This window comes from Chiloscyllium punctatum, chromosome 10, assembly GCF_047496795.1.
Source record: "Chiloscyllium punctatum isolate Juve2018m chromosome 10, sChiPun1.3, whole genome shotgun sequence".
NCBI lineage: Eukaryota > Metazoa > Chordata > Chondrichthyes > Orectolobiformes > Hemiscylliidae > Chiloscyllium > Chiloscyllium punctatum.
This window is the reverse complement of record NC_092748.1, coordinates 113305469-113318257: the sequence shown is the minus strand read 5'-3', so window position 1 is coordinate 113318257 and position 12789 is coordinate 113305469. Positions and strand designations below refer to the sequence as shown.

General features: G+C 40.9%; 1 protein-coding gene across 1 annotated transcript in view; it reads left to right on the top strand.

The window, feature by feature from the left end:
- cfap65 (cilia and flagella associated protein 65) overlaps nucleotides 1–12789 on the top strand; it is a 171051-nt gene that overhangs the window by 124742 nt on the left and 33520 nt on the right. The window contains exons 25-29 of the mRNA XM_072579951.1: nucleotides 3265–3408; nucleotides 5269–5385; nucleotides 8366–8503; nucleotides 8962–9027; nucleotides 11271–11464. Coding sequence (XP_072436052.1) covers nucleotides 3265–3408; nucleotides 5269–5385; nucleotides 8366–8503; nucleotides 8962–9027; nucleotides 11271–11464 — 659 coding nt within the window. The remainder of the gene's footprint in view (nucleotides 1–3264; nucleotides 3409–5268; nucleotides 5386–8365; nucleotides 8504–8961; nucleotides 9028–11270; nucleotides 11465–12789) is intronic.

Genomic DNA, 12789 nt, shown 5'->3' with positions numbered 1-12789 from the left:
AACATTTATATTCCTGTGATGCATGTCCTGTAATGCATGTCACCTTTTTCACATAGAAAAGGATCAATTAAAACTGCAGAGATTTGCTGTTGCAGAGCACGTTGTTCTGCAAGATTTTAAATTTATTTTGTTACTTTAATTTCAGTCTCTTTTCTATCACTGTTGTTCTGATTTGTCTCTTCCTGTCTTTATTTCACTTTCTGTAATTCATTTAACTGGATTTAAGTTTGCTCGCTGAGCTGGAAGGTTTTTTTTCAGACGTTTCATCACCGTACTAGGTAACATCTTCAGTAAGCCTCTGGACGAAGCATTGCTGATGATTCCTGTTTTCTATTTATATGTTTGGGTTTCTTTGGGCTGGACAAGCCAAACAGAGACATGCACGAGAATTCCTAGAAGCATGGCATTCCAACCCGGAACTCTATCAGCAAACACATTGACTTGGACCCGATTTATCACCCCCTGAGAAAAAGAACAGGAAATGACATCACCACAGGAAATGACTTCACCGACCCAAAGAAACCCAAACATATAAATAGAAAGCAGGAATCATCAGCAGTGCTTCGTCTGGAGGCTCACTGAAGATGTTACCTAGTATGGTGATGAAATGTCTGAAAATGAACCTTCTAGCTCAGTGAGCAAACCTACATCCAGAACCTCAATCTGAGCTCCAAATCTTCTCAAAACTTGCTAATTGATTTAAGTATTTCATCCCATTTCTCTCTTTATTGCTTTGTTGCTTTCTCAATCCTGAAGGCATTTGCTGAAGGCATTTGCATTCTCGCTGCTGACAAAAGTTCCATTTCTAATAAAAGCTTCACCATGTTGTTACCAGCTTGAACCTCCCGACACTTTCTAGCGAAAAATATTCTGAGGCTGAGAGATAAAGAGAATGAATCTAAGAAGCAGGAGCACATCATGAGTTGTCACATTCTGAGAATAAATCTGTCATCTGATCTTCATCAGCCTTGGCTAGAGTTAGTAGTTCTCTTGCCTTTGTTAGAACAAAGAGCTGGGAGCTTCTCTTGTTATTCATGTTTCAAATGGTGCCATAAGCATGTTGGAGATTTATATAGATGGCGGACACCTGAATCATTCATTCAGAAAGAGCCTCCAGTCACCCAAATTAAAAGGAGGTCTTGTAGAACATAACGGGCTCAAAAGATCAGATGGGTTGAATGCCTGTTTCTGCTGTAGTGTTAATGGAGCAAGAAAATTCCCAGCAAAGCTTGTTAAATTATTTCACTGCCTAAAAGTCCACTATCTTCAAGTGTTGATCACACTTTTCCAGTGGGCAGACTCATATTTGCTTTCACTAGATTGAACCTCAGCTCCTTTATCTCTGACTGCCCACAAACATTAATGCTTTGACTTACCTATGCTTTGACTTCAGGCTATTATGCAATCTCATACATGTACCAACTGTTTTGCAGTCTAGCTTCAACCTGGAGGTAGCAATCCATTGTTATAAGAAACAGAATTTGCCTCAGAATCCAATTTCAATTGTGAAATTTTTGATCATTTCAACTTGAATACGAGAGGACTTCTATAGGAGCAAATTACTGCAGATACTGGAATCTGTGGTGAAAACAATAAATGCTAGAGATCACAGCAGGTCAGGCAGCATCCATGTAGAGAGAGCAAGCTCACATTTCGAGTCTAGATTACTCTTCATCTGATCTGAAGTGAAGTGTGGAAGTGGCAGTATTTATGCTATTGTTGGAAGTGGGGATGGAGTGTAGATTGGTAGGGGGGAAAGGATGTTGATAGTTCAGAGTAAATGATTGGAATGTGAGAGTGGTCGAATAATGGTATGTCTAGCTGTTAGGGAGGGGAGAGAGGACATGGTGACAGAGAATGCAATAAGTAAAGCAAAAAGAAAAGAATGGGAATTGTTTTACAATTTGAAGGACTTCTGTAGCATCCCTCAGGAGTTTCAATAACTTATAGTTAAGCTCTCTCAATTCATAATCACTGTTGTAGTACAGAAAACTGGATCAGAAATCACATGACACCAGTTTAAGGACCAACAGGTTTATTTGGAATCACAAGCTTTTGGACCGTTGCTCCTTTGTCATGTGACTTCTGACCTTGTCTGTCCCAGTCCAACACTGGGACTTTCACAGCGTTACAGGAAACAGAGCAACCAATTTGTGGATAGCAAAGTTCTGCCATCAACAAAGTGATAATGGCCAGACAATAGAATATAGAACAATAGAACATAGAGCATTACAGCGCAGTACAGGCCCTTCGGCCCTCGAATGTTGCGCTGATCTGTCATACCAATCTGAAGCCCATCTAACCTACACTATTCCATGTACGTCCATATGCTTGTCCAATGACGACTTAAATGTACTTAAAGTTGGTGAATCTACTACCGTTGCAGGCAAAGCATTCCATACCCTTACTACTCTCTGAGTAAGGAAACTACCTCTGACATCTGTCCTATATCTATCACCCCTCAATTTAAAGCTATGCCCCCTCGTGCTGGCTGTCACCATACTTGGAAAAAGACTCTCCCTGTCCACCCTATCTCGCCCTCTGATTATCTTATATGTCTCTATTAAGTCACTTCTCAGCCTTCTTCTTTCCAATGAAAACAGCCTCAAGTCCCTCAGCCTTTCCTCATAAGACCTTCCCTCCATACCAGGCAACGTCCTAGTAAATCTCCTCTGCACCCTTTCTTTGTGATGTTGAGAGAGAAATATCAGACAAGTCAACAGGGACAACACTCCAGCTGCTGCTCCTCCTTTAAAAAGTAACTTTTTCTTTAAATTTCAACTCGAGAAGGTTGCCCGCAGTGAGAGTTGCAGGGATGAAGTGGGAGTGGCGGGGGGGGAAGGCCAATCTAGCCTGACATTATTGGTGTAATTGTAAGGGTCACTGCGCTGTCAGACATGCTGAATTTCAGATGTAACCTTAATCCAAGGCCCACCCTGCCTTCGTAGCTCTATTTGAATAAATGTAGGGAAATTTCTTTGGGCTAACACTTACCTGACTATCGTTATCACTGTTAAAATAAATCAATGTCTGGTCATTATCACATTGCTGTTCCTGGGACCCTGATCCATGTAACTTAGCTATCTTGTTTTCAACTTCTTATCAGTGACACCTCTTCACAAACTATTTACTCGTTTGTAAACAATCATTGTAAGCTTGCTGATATTCAAAGTTTGGTAAAAATGCGTAATGAGTATATTGGAGAGTTCTTGCACTAATGTTCGCAAGAAATATTCTAAAGACCTGCAATTTCCTTTTTGATAGCTGATGTTTTTGTCGGAAGAGCGGATATCTTTTGGAAATGTTCCTGTCTTCACAAAATCAAGCCGTATGATCTTCTTGTACAACGTATCTGAGACAGAAGTTATTTCATACAGCTGGTATGTGATGTCGGTGCACATCACTGAGGTGAGAGAGGTACCAAATAACCCAAGAGCTTCAGGTCATTACATAATAATACAGTAGCCAGATTTATTTTCCTGGCCACAATAAAATGCATATTGAAACAAAATATAGTGGGTACTGATTTCCTATTGTTTGATTGCAGCAAAAGATTTTCAACCAGTTATGTTAAAAAATCAGTCCTTAAACAGGAACTTGGCCCTTTATTCGTGTAATCAAGGGGACTCCATGTTTCATAAAGATGACTGCCAAAGTCATTGAATATTTTGAGTGGTGATTGGGTTCAGGACATCATGCTGTGAAATTGGCCTTTATTCTTTCTCCCCACCCCTCTAACATCCTACCTAGCTACAGTTTTGGGCTAATGCAAGAGGTGCCGGACATACAGAGGGATTTAGGCGCACAGATTCACAGTTCCCTGAAAGTGACAACATAAGTGGTTACAGTGGTCAAGAAGGCATATGGTATGCTTGCCTTTATTGGTCAGAATGTAAAGTATAAAAATTGGTGAGTCATGTTGTAGTTGTGTAGAATTTTAGTTAGGCCGCATTTGGAATATTGCGTACAATTCTGGTCACTACACTACTAGAAGGATGTGAAGGTTTCAGACAGGGTGCAGAAAAGCTTTACCAGGATGTTGCCTGGTTTGAAGGATATTAGCTATGAGGAGAGATTAGTAAAACTCAAATTGTTTTTGGCTTGAATGTCAGAGATAGAAGGGGCGACCTGATTGAGGTTATGAGAGGCATGAATAGAATGGATAGTTGGAGTCTTTTTCCAAGGATAGAAGTGTCAATTACTTGAGGACATAGGTTTAAGGTAAAAGGTGGAAAATTTAGAGGAGATGTGAGAGACAAGTGTTTTTAACACAGAGGGTGGTAGGTACGTGGAATGCACTGTCAGAGGAGGTGGAAACATTTAAGAATCATGTTGACAGATATCTGAATAGGTGGGGATTAGAGGGATATAGACCATGTAGAGGCAAAAAGGTTTTAGAACATAGAGCATAGAATGTTACAGCGCAGAATAGGCCCTTCGGCCCTCGACGTTTCGCCGCCCTGTGAAACCAGTCTGAAGCCCATCTAACCTACTCTATTCCATTCTCATCCATATTCCTATCCAATGACCATTTAAATGCCCATAAAGTTGGCGAGTCTACAACTGTCGCAGGCAGTGCATTCCATTCCCCTACTAGTCTTTGAGTAAAGAAACTACCTCTGACATTCACCCTATATTTATCACCCCTCAATTTAAAGCTATGTCCCTCGTGCTAGCTATCACCATCTGAGGAAAAAGGCTCTCACTGTCCACCCTATCTAATCCTCTCATCATCTTATGTCTCAATTAAGTCACCTCTCAACCTTCTTCTCTCTAACAAAAACAACCTCAAGTCAAGTTGACAAAAGTGTCATGTGTCAGCCAAAGGGCCTCTTCCTGTGCTGAATTTTTAAAAATCTTTCTTCTTTGAATCTAGTGACCCCAATTATTGTGGAGTTGCAGACCTGGAGGGGTTGTAAAGATGGGGAAGGGTGAGGCTATGGCAGGAGTTAAATATTTGGATGAGAATTTGTCACTCATGACCTGTTTTTTCAAATCCACGTCTTATCAGCAATGCTTTTTGTTCTCCATTTGCTATTGATTGTTCTCTTATCTCCTGCTTGATGATTACACTTTCTGCTCATAACCTGAAATTATAAAATCAGTGTCTCTTTACAGTCGGAATGTGACCATGTTTTCTTACACTAGTGCAGTATGTTTGAGGCTGTCTTTTCCCATTTTGGTCCATGCTTCAGTCTCTTGTTATTGTTTGTTTTTTGAATTTAGAGTCCATTATGCTGTGACCCAAGTCCTCCTCTCGTTTTACAGGTATTGAGCGTTACTCCTATCTGTGGAGTGCTTCATCCTGGAGACAGCACACATTGCGTTGTCACACTGAGAACGCATAAAGACCCTTGCTTCTATGACCTGGATCTAATCTGTGAGGTAACTTCTTTCAATTTTTGTATAAAAAGGTTTTGAACTGATAGGAAACTACCTCTTCAGAAACAACTGGAGTCAGCTACATCTGTGGCCTAAGCCCTTTTACTTAATCTGAAATTTCCCAGTTCCATCTTAGTAGGATTATAACTTCAGAGTTAGAGGTTATAGGTTCAAACTGCATGCAAGGACTTGATATCATATATTATTGTCACATGTACCTAAGTACAGTGAAAGGTTTTGCTTTGTGTGCAGTACAGGCAGATCATACTGTACAAAGTGCATCAGTGTAATAGAACAGAATGAGGAATACAATGATATGGCTGCAGAGAAGGTGCACAGAGAGCAAGATCAACATTAAATTAAAAACTTGAGAAGTCCATTCAGAAGGCTAATAACAGCGATGACAAAGCTGTTCTTGAATCTGTTGGTATGTGTGTTTAAACTTTTGTATCTTCTGCCCAATAGAAGAGATTGTAACTGGGTTGGGAGGGGTCTTTGTTGATGTTGGCTGCCTTCCTGAGGCAGTGAGGAGTATAGATGGAGTCAGTGGGTGGAACGTTGGCTTGTGTGATGGTGAGTGCCACGTCTCGACTAACATTTCAGTATAATATGCTGGGGGAGTGCTGCACTGCTAGAAGTGCTGTATTTTTGGTAAGATATTAACCAAAGGTTTCTTCTGCCATCTTTGGTGAATGTAAGCATTCCCACACCACAATTTTGAGGAAGGGCATGTGACCCCTTGTCAATAATTACTCCTCAATCAACATCACTAAAAAAACAATTATTGGAAATCAGCATATTTAACGCTTGCAGGATCTTGGTGTGCTCATATTATCAACCATACAATTTAAATTGCAACAGTGGCAAAGCTTAAAAAAGAATTATTTAGTTGGCTGTGAGGTGCTTTGGAATGCTTTGAAATCACATAAGGTACTTTGTAATTGAAAATCTTTACTTCCTATTAAGTATTATTAAGTCATCTACATTCAGTGCCTAGCCGGTAATGTGACTTCCCAGGGTCTCATTCCATTTCATACTTGACCCTCGGTTCAAAATTCTAATGCAAAAATGAGTTGCTACAGTCTCAACCCAATACTTGTAGATGATCAAGAGCATCAAGTTCCTAGGAATGATGATCACCAATACTCTGTCCTGGACCATCCATGCAAATACAATGTCTGGATTAGTGGTGCTGGAAGAGCACAGCAGTTCAGGCAGCATCCGAGGAGCAGTAAATTTTACTGCTTCTTGGATGCTGCCTGAACTACTGTGCTCTTCCAGCACCACTAATCCAGAATCTGGTTTCCAGCATCTGCAGTCATTGTTTTTACCGTGCAAATACAATGGTCTAGAAGGCACAATAATGCATCCTCTTCCTCAGGAGGCTAAGGAAATTTGGCATGTCCATAAAGACCCTCACTAACGTTTTCAGATGCACTATAGAAAGCATTCTATCTGGATGCATCATGATTTGGTATGACAACTGCTCTGCCCAGGCCTGTAAGAAACTACAGAGAGTTGTAAACACAGCCCAGTCCATCATGCAAGCCAAACCTCATTCATTGACTCCATCGAGACTTCTCATTGCTGTGAAAAGGCAACATCATCAAAGACATGCCCCTCCACCCACACTGAGGTTATAATCCCTTCCAATCTCTTGGTACAAAAGCTTAATCACATGTACCAGCAGGTTCAAGAACAGCTTCTTTCCCCTTGTTACTAGACTAATGAGTGCACCTCTCAAATTTCAAATCAAATGTTGATCTTGCTTTTTGTGCCTTTCTTTATAGCCGTAAGTTTACATTCCCCACGCTGTCCGATTGCCTGATGATCTTTGTATGTTATGATTTGCCTGTACTGCAAGCAAACCACAACTTTTCACTGCACCTAGGTACATGTGACAATAATAAATCAATCAAAGCTTAAGCCTTATTGCCAACCAAATATGTAAATGTGTGCAGGAAATAGATATTTCATATGGAATGTAGCATGTCAGGTGACAAATAGATAAAAAGGTAGCACTTCAGAGGAGCTGCCGAAGCAGAGACCTGGAAGTTCACCTTTGGAAATAGCAGGACAAGTTGATACGTGTGTTTTCAAAAGAAACAAACTTGGCTATATGAATAGAGACAGTGTACAAAACAGGTCCTGTGCTAAACCTTTTAATCATTCAGTGAGTATTAGCTGGAGTAGAATGTCCATTTTTGGGTGCTGCACTCTAGGAAGGATGCCAAGTCCTTGGAGTGTGGATTTTTGGATTTACCAGAATGGTTCCAGGATTAAAGACCATTGGGGAGTTGGAGGGATTAGGAAAGGTAGTGTATTTCCTTTCAAGCAATTAAGGTTAAAGGAAGAGTAAAAAGAGATGTTCAAAATCATGAAGAGTTTTGACAAAATAACTTGAAGGTTGAGGGGTGACCTCATAGAGGTTTATAAGACCATGAGGAGCATGGATAGAGTGAATAGACAAAGTGGAAGAGTCCAGAACTAGAGGGCATAGGTTTAAGGTGAGAGGGGAAAGACATATAAGGGACCTAAGGGACAACTTTTTCATGCAGAGGGTGGTGCGTGTGTAGAATGAGCTGCCAGATGAAGTGGTGGAGGCTGGTACAATTACAATATTTAAAACTCATTTGAATGGGTATATGAATAGGAAGAGTTTGAGGGATGTGGGCCAAATGCTGGCAAATGGGATTAGATTAATTTAAGATAGCTGGTCGGCATGGGCGAGTTGGACTGAAGGGTCTGTTTCTGTGCAATACATGTCTATGACTCTAAAACTATTAATATTTACAGAGCTAGGGTGAGTAAATAGAGTTGAGATGCATAACATCTACAATTTAATGTGAATAATGACACAAATTTGAGGGACCTTCCTGTGTTCTGAGGCACAAAACTGCAACATCTTGTTATTCTGTAATTCTTTCTGATTGTAACTGACTTGATTGTTTCCAACTCTACTCCACCAACTCCCCTGGATAAGGTTTACTCCAAGCAACAGGTTACACGGTATCAGAAGGAACTTCAAGACTGGGAGAAAGAGAAGGAACGGCAAGAAGTTGAATTCACTATCACAGAAAGAGGTCTGCAGGACAACCAACAGCCAGTATTCCAAAGAGAGGTAGCTGCAGCCAAAATTAACCCTGTTTCAGGGTGAAGATTGCATGTTTGGGCTAAGGTGGTGGGATTGGGCTCAAAAGATAGATACAGAGGAACCTCGATTATCCGAACGACACTGGTGGGGAGTATTTTGTTCCGATAATTGAATGCTGGATAACACAGTTTAGCCAAGCATCAGGACCTTGCGGTCTTGTTAAAGTAATCTGAAATTTGGATAATCGAATGCCGGATAATCCAGGTTCCTCTGGTAATTTGATTTTTATTGCGTTTCTGTTTGTGGTTCTGATATTTCCTATGTTACCAACACTTCATAAGGTGTTTTCTTTTGCCTATTAAGCACATTGGGATAAACTGAGGTTGTGAAATTTACTGTGTAAGTGTAAATTATTATAATGTGCCTGCATCCTGATATTCCTGATTGAATACCCAACTGCATTTCTCTCCTTTTCTCTCTGCAAGTGTTGCAAAGACACACAAAGAAGTCATAGGAAGTCACGTAGGGGAACAAGCATTATGAAGTACAAGGTAATAAATGAGCTCTGAGATACATCCTGACATAAAAGAAATAAAAATAAAGAGGTATGTGAAAATGACCAAGGGAACAAAGAGCTGATATGCTGCAGTTCCTTGCAATATGATTGTAGCTTTTTCGTATTGACTGATTTTAAATTACCTGAAAATTTGTTTTTTCTTTCACACTTTGCCTTCTTACTGACGAGATTAGACTCTGATCTCCAGCATCTGCAGTTCTTACCTTTGCCTAATTCAGTCCTGATGAAGGGCTTTTGCCTGAAACGTTGATTTTCCCACTCTTTGGATACTACCTGACCTGCTGTACTTTTCCAGCACACTCTAATCTAGACCCTGATCTCCAGCATCTGCAGTCCTCACTTTTGCCAAGTGGGAGGATTTGAAGGAATCCGACTGTCGTGGGCCAGTCCAGACCCCTCAATGTATATTATGGAGGTATTATGGAGTCCCTAAATGTTATATATTTTTTAAAAGACAATTGTAAGATGCTGTGTTTCAGATATGATTCAATTGGCCCACCATTAGGCTTTAATCAGACCACACTTCCTGCTTACAACACAGTTAGAGTCATAGAGATGTACAGCAAGGAAACGGACCCTTCGGTCCAGCTCGTCCATGCCAACCTACGTGACCAGCTCGTCCTGTCAGCTGGTGGGACTAGATTGGGTTGGGATATCTGATTTGCATGGGCGGGTTGGACCGAAGGGTCTGTTTCCTTGATGTACATCTCTGTGATTCTATGACTCTAGCTGTGTTGTAAGCAGGAAGTGTGATCTGATTAAATGGTGGTCAATTGAATCATATCTACAAAAAGAAGAATTAGCATAACTTTATTCTATTGCAGTACTGAACATATTATTTAACTGCTAATCACCAACTGTTCCAGTATCGGCAGCATCCCATAAACACCCTTGGCAAAGGCAATTCAGCAACACAGTTATTAGTTTTATATGTTGTCTCTCTCCAGTGCGGTAGAAAGAAAACCAAAAGAAACAATCTGTCCCTTTTGAATATTATTAAGAGGAAGCCTCTCTGTCTAAGACTTCATCCTCACAGCAGAGAACTCAAGCTTTCAGTTCCAGCAGCCAGCAAAAACTTGTAACTAACTGAAAGCAAAACTAAAGTCCTCCTGGGTCTGTGTAAGCCTGCTCCCGCCCACTTCTGATTCTTTTGTCTTATACTTTAAAAAAAAACCACCCAGGGAGATCTCAATGCAGTTTACCGACTGCCTGTCTGAATGGAACATTTTGTTATGACTGACAACCCTCCTCTGCAAAGAAACAGGACAGAACACATGATTTAAAGGCAGAGTATTGTCACACTAATGTTGCATCTGAAAGTCTTTTTACTGGAAGTTTTTTAGTTGGATTTGGAAACCTGAAATCAAATTCATTTTCACTATTTGAATGCATGGATGTAGGTAGGTTTTGAGACAGGGAATTAGTGTGAAAAGAGATTAAAATCACTAATGCTGTCTTTGGGAAACCCCTAGGATGGTATGATACTAGCTTCACACTCTGCTTGACTTCACAATGTCAGCAAGAGCAAGAAAAGCAAAAGATGCAGACAAAAATCAGCATCATTGGTAAGAGCTTATAGAGTGGGGAAAGAATTTATAGAGTCAAACAGCATGGAACCAACATTTATAAGGATCTTTTGCCCTTTGGTCCAACCAGTCCATGTCGAACATAATCCCAAACTAAACTAGTCCCACCTGCCTGCTCCTGGCCCATATCCCTCCAAAGCTTCCCTATTCATGTACCTATCAAAATGTCTTTTAAACATTGTGACTGTACCCGCATTCACCACTTCTTCAGGAGGTTCATTCCACACACGAACCACCCTCTGTGTAACAAAAGTTGCCTCTTATGTCTTTTGATTCGAAACTTAGTTCTTTCGACGGATGTTGCCTGATCACTATTAGGTGCATTGTTCAGGCAGAGTTTATTGAGACTAGATTAGAGTGGTGCTGGAAAAGCACAGCAGGTCAGGCAGCATCCGAGGAGCAGGAAATATCGACGTTTCGGGCAAAAGCCCTCCATCAGGATTTTTACCTAGAGTTTATTGAGTGTCTAATCCATGCACAAATTAATGGGAGTGCTTGATATTGACCAAAATAAGAAAATAGTGGGAAAACCACCTTGTAAGCTCGATAAGCACCAAGCTTGCCAAACCATTAAAAATGGATTAAAATACAAATCGCAGATTAGCGCAAAGTGTGTTTATCCCTTGCACAGACACTCCCTCCAATTAAGGAGCCGAAGGAAACATGGGAAGGTCAACACAGTGAAAAGCCAATCCCAGGAATGTGGGCCAAACCAACGCCAGTTAAACCATTCTTGCTACACTTAGGAGTTACTGCCAGATCCCATTCTATGGAGGAGTATCACAAGAACTTTCCAACAGAGGTTTCTAAGCACTACATCTTGAGGTATGGATTATTGGTCGTTCTGCTCTAACGCATGTCTCGTTAACACAAATTCACTGTAATACGATTGATGAACTGTGGGGACACTGTTTCTAAAGCAAGAACTTTTAAAACATGTGTTGGCTGTAATGCAATTGTGTCACCAACACTAAAGCATAATTTTTCTGTAATGCACAAGAACACGACCATCATGTTTTAAAAGTACCTGTATCTGAAGGTAGCCACAGGATGCGTATGTCGGGTCAACAACTTTGGTTAGCTGTATTCCTGAAGACTTTGTCATGTGACCTCCCACCTCAATTATTGGTCACCTGACTACACACCCTCGGTGCACTGTCTTCCATTTGGTCTTGGGGAAAATGATACAGAGTGAATGTGTTGTTTGGGAAATTGGGTGGGGGCGATAGGGGTAGATGGTCATCTGATGAGAACTCCTTGAATTAGAAGTGCTAGCTATAACACAGAAACGTACAGCACGGAAACAGGCCCTTTGGTCCAATTTGTCCATACTGACCCAATATCTGAAATAATCTAGTCCCATTTGCCAGCATTTGGCCCATATTCTTCCAAACCCTTCCTACTCATATACCCATCCAGATGCCTTTAAAATGTTGTAATTGTACCAGCCTTCACCACTTTCATGGCAGCTCATTCCATGCACACACCATCACCTGCATAAAAAAGTTGCCCCTTTGATGCTTTCTAAATCTGTTCCCCTCACCTTAAACCTATGCCTTTTAGTTTTGGACTCCTTCGCCTCAGACAAAAGACTTTGTCTATTTACCCTATCCATGCCCCTCATGATTTTATCACAGAATCATAGAATCCTTGTGGCAACAAGTCACCCCCTCAGTCTCTGAACCTCCAGGGAAAATAGCCCTAGTCTATTCATCATCTTCCTACAGCTCAAACCCTCCAACCGTGGCAAAAGGTTATAAATCTTGTAAGTTCTTTGTAAATCCTTCCTGAACCCTTTCAAGTTCACAACATCCTTCCTACAGCAGGGAGACCCAAACTGCATGCAGTATTCCAATAATGGCCAAACCAATGTCCTGTACAGCCGCAACATGACCTCCCAACTCCTAGAATCAACGCACTGATCAATAAAGGCAAGCATACCAAACACCTTTTTCATTATCCTATCAACCTGTGACTCCACTTTCAAGGAATAATGAACATACACTCCAAGGGTCTCTTTGTTCAGCAACACTTTCCAGGACCTTATCATTAAGTGTATCAGTCCTTCCCTGACTTGCCTTTCCAAAATGCAGCATCTCACATTTATCTAAATTAAATTACTCTGTCTGCCACTCCTCAGTCCATTGGTC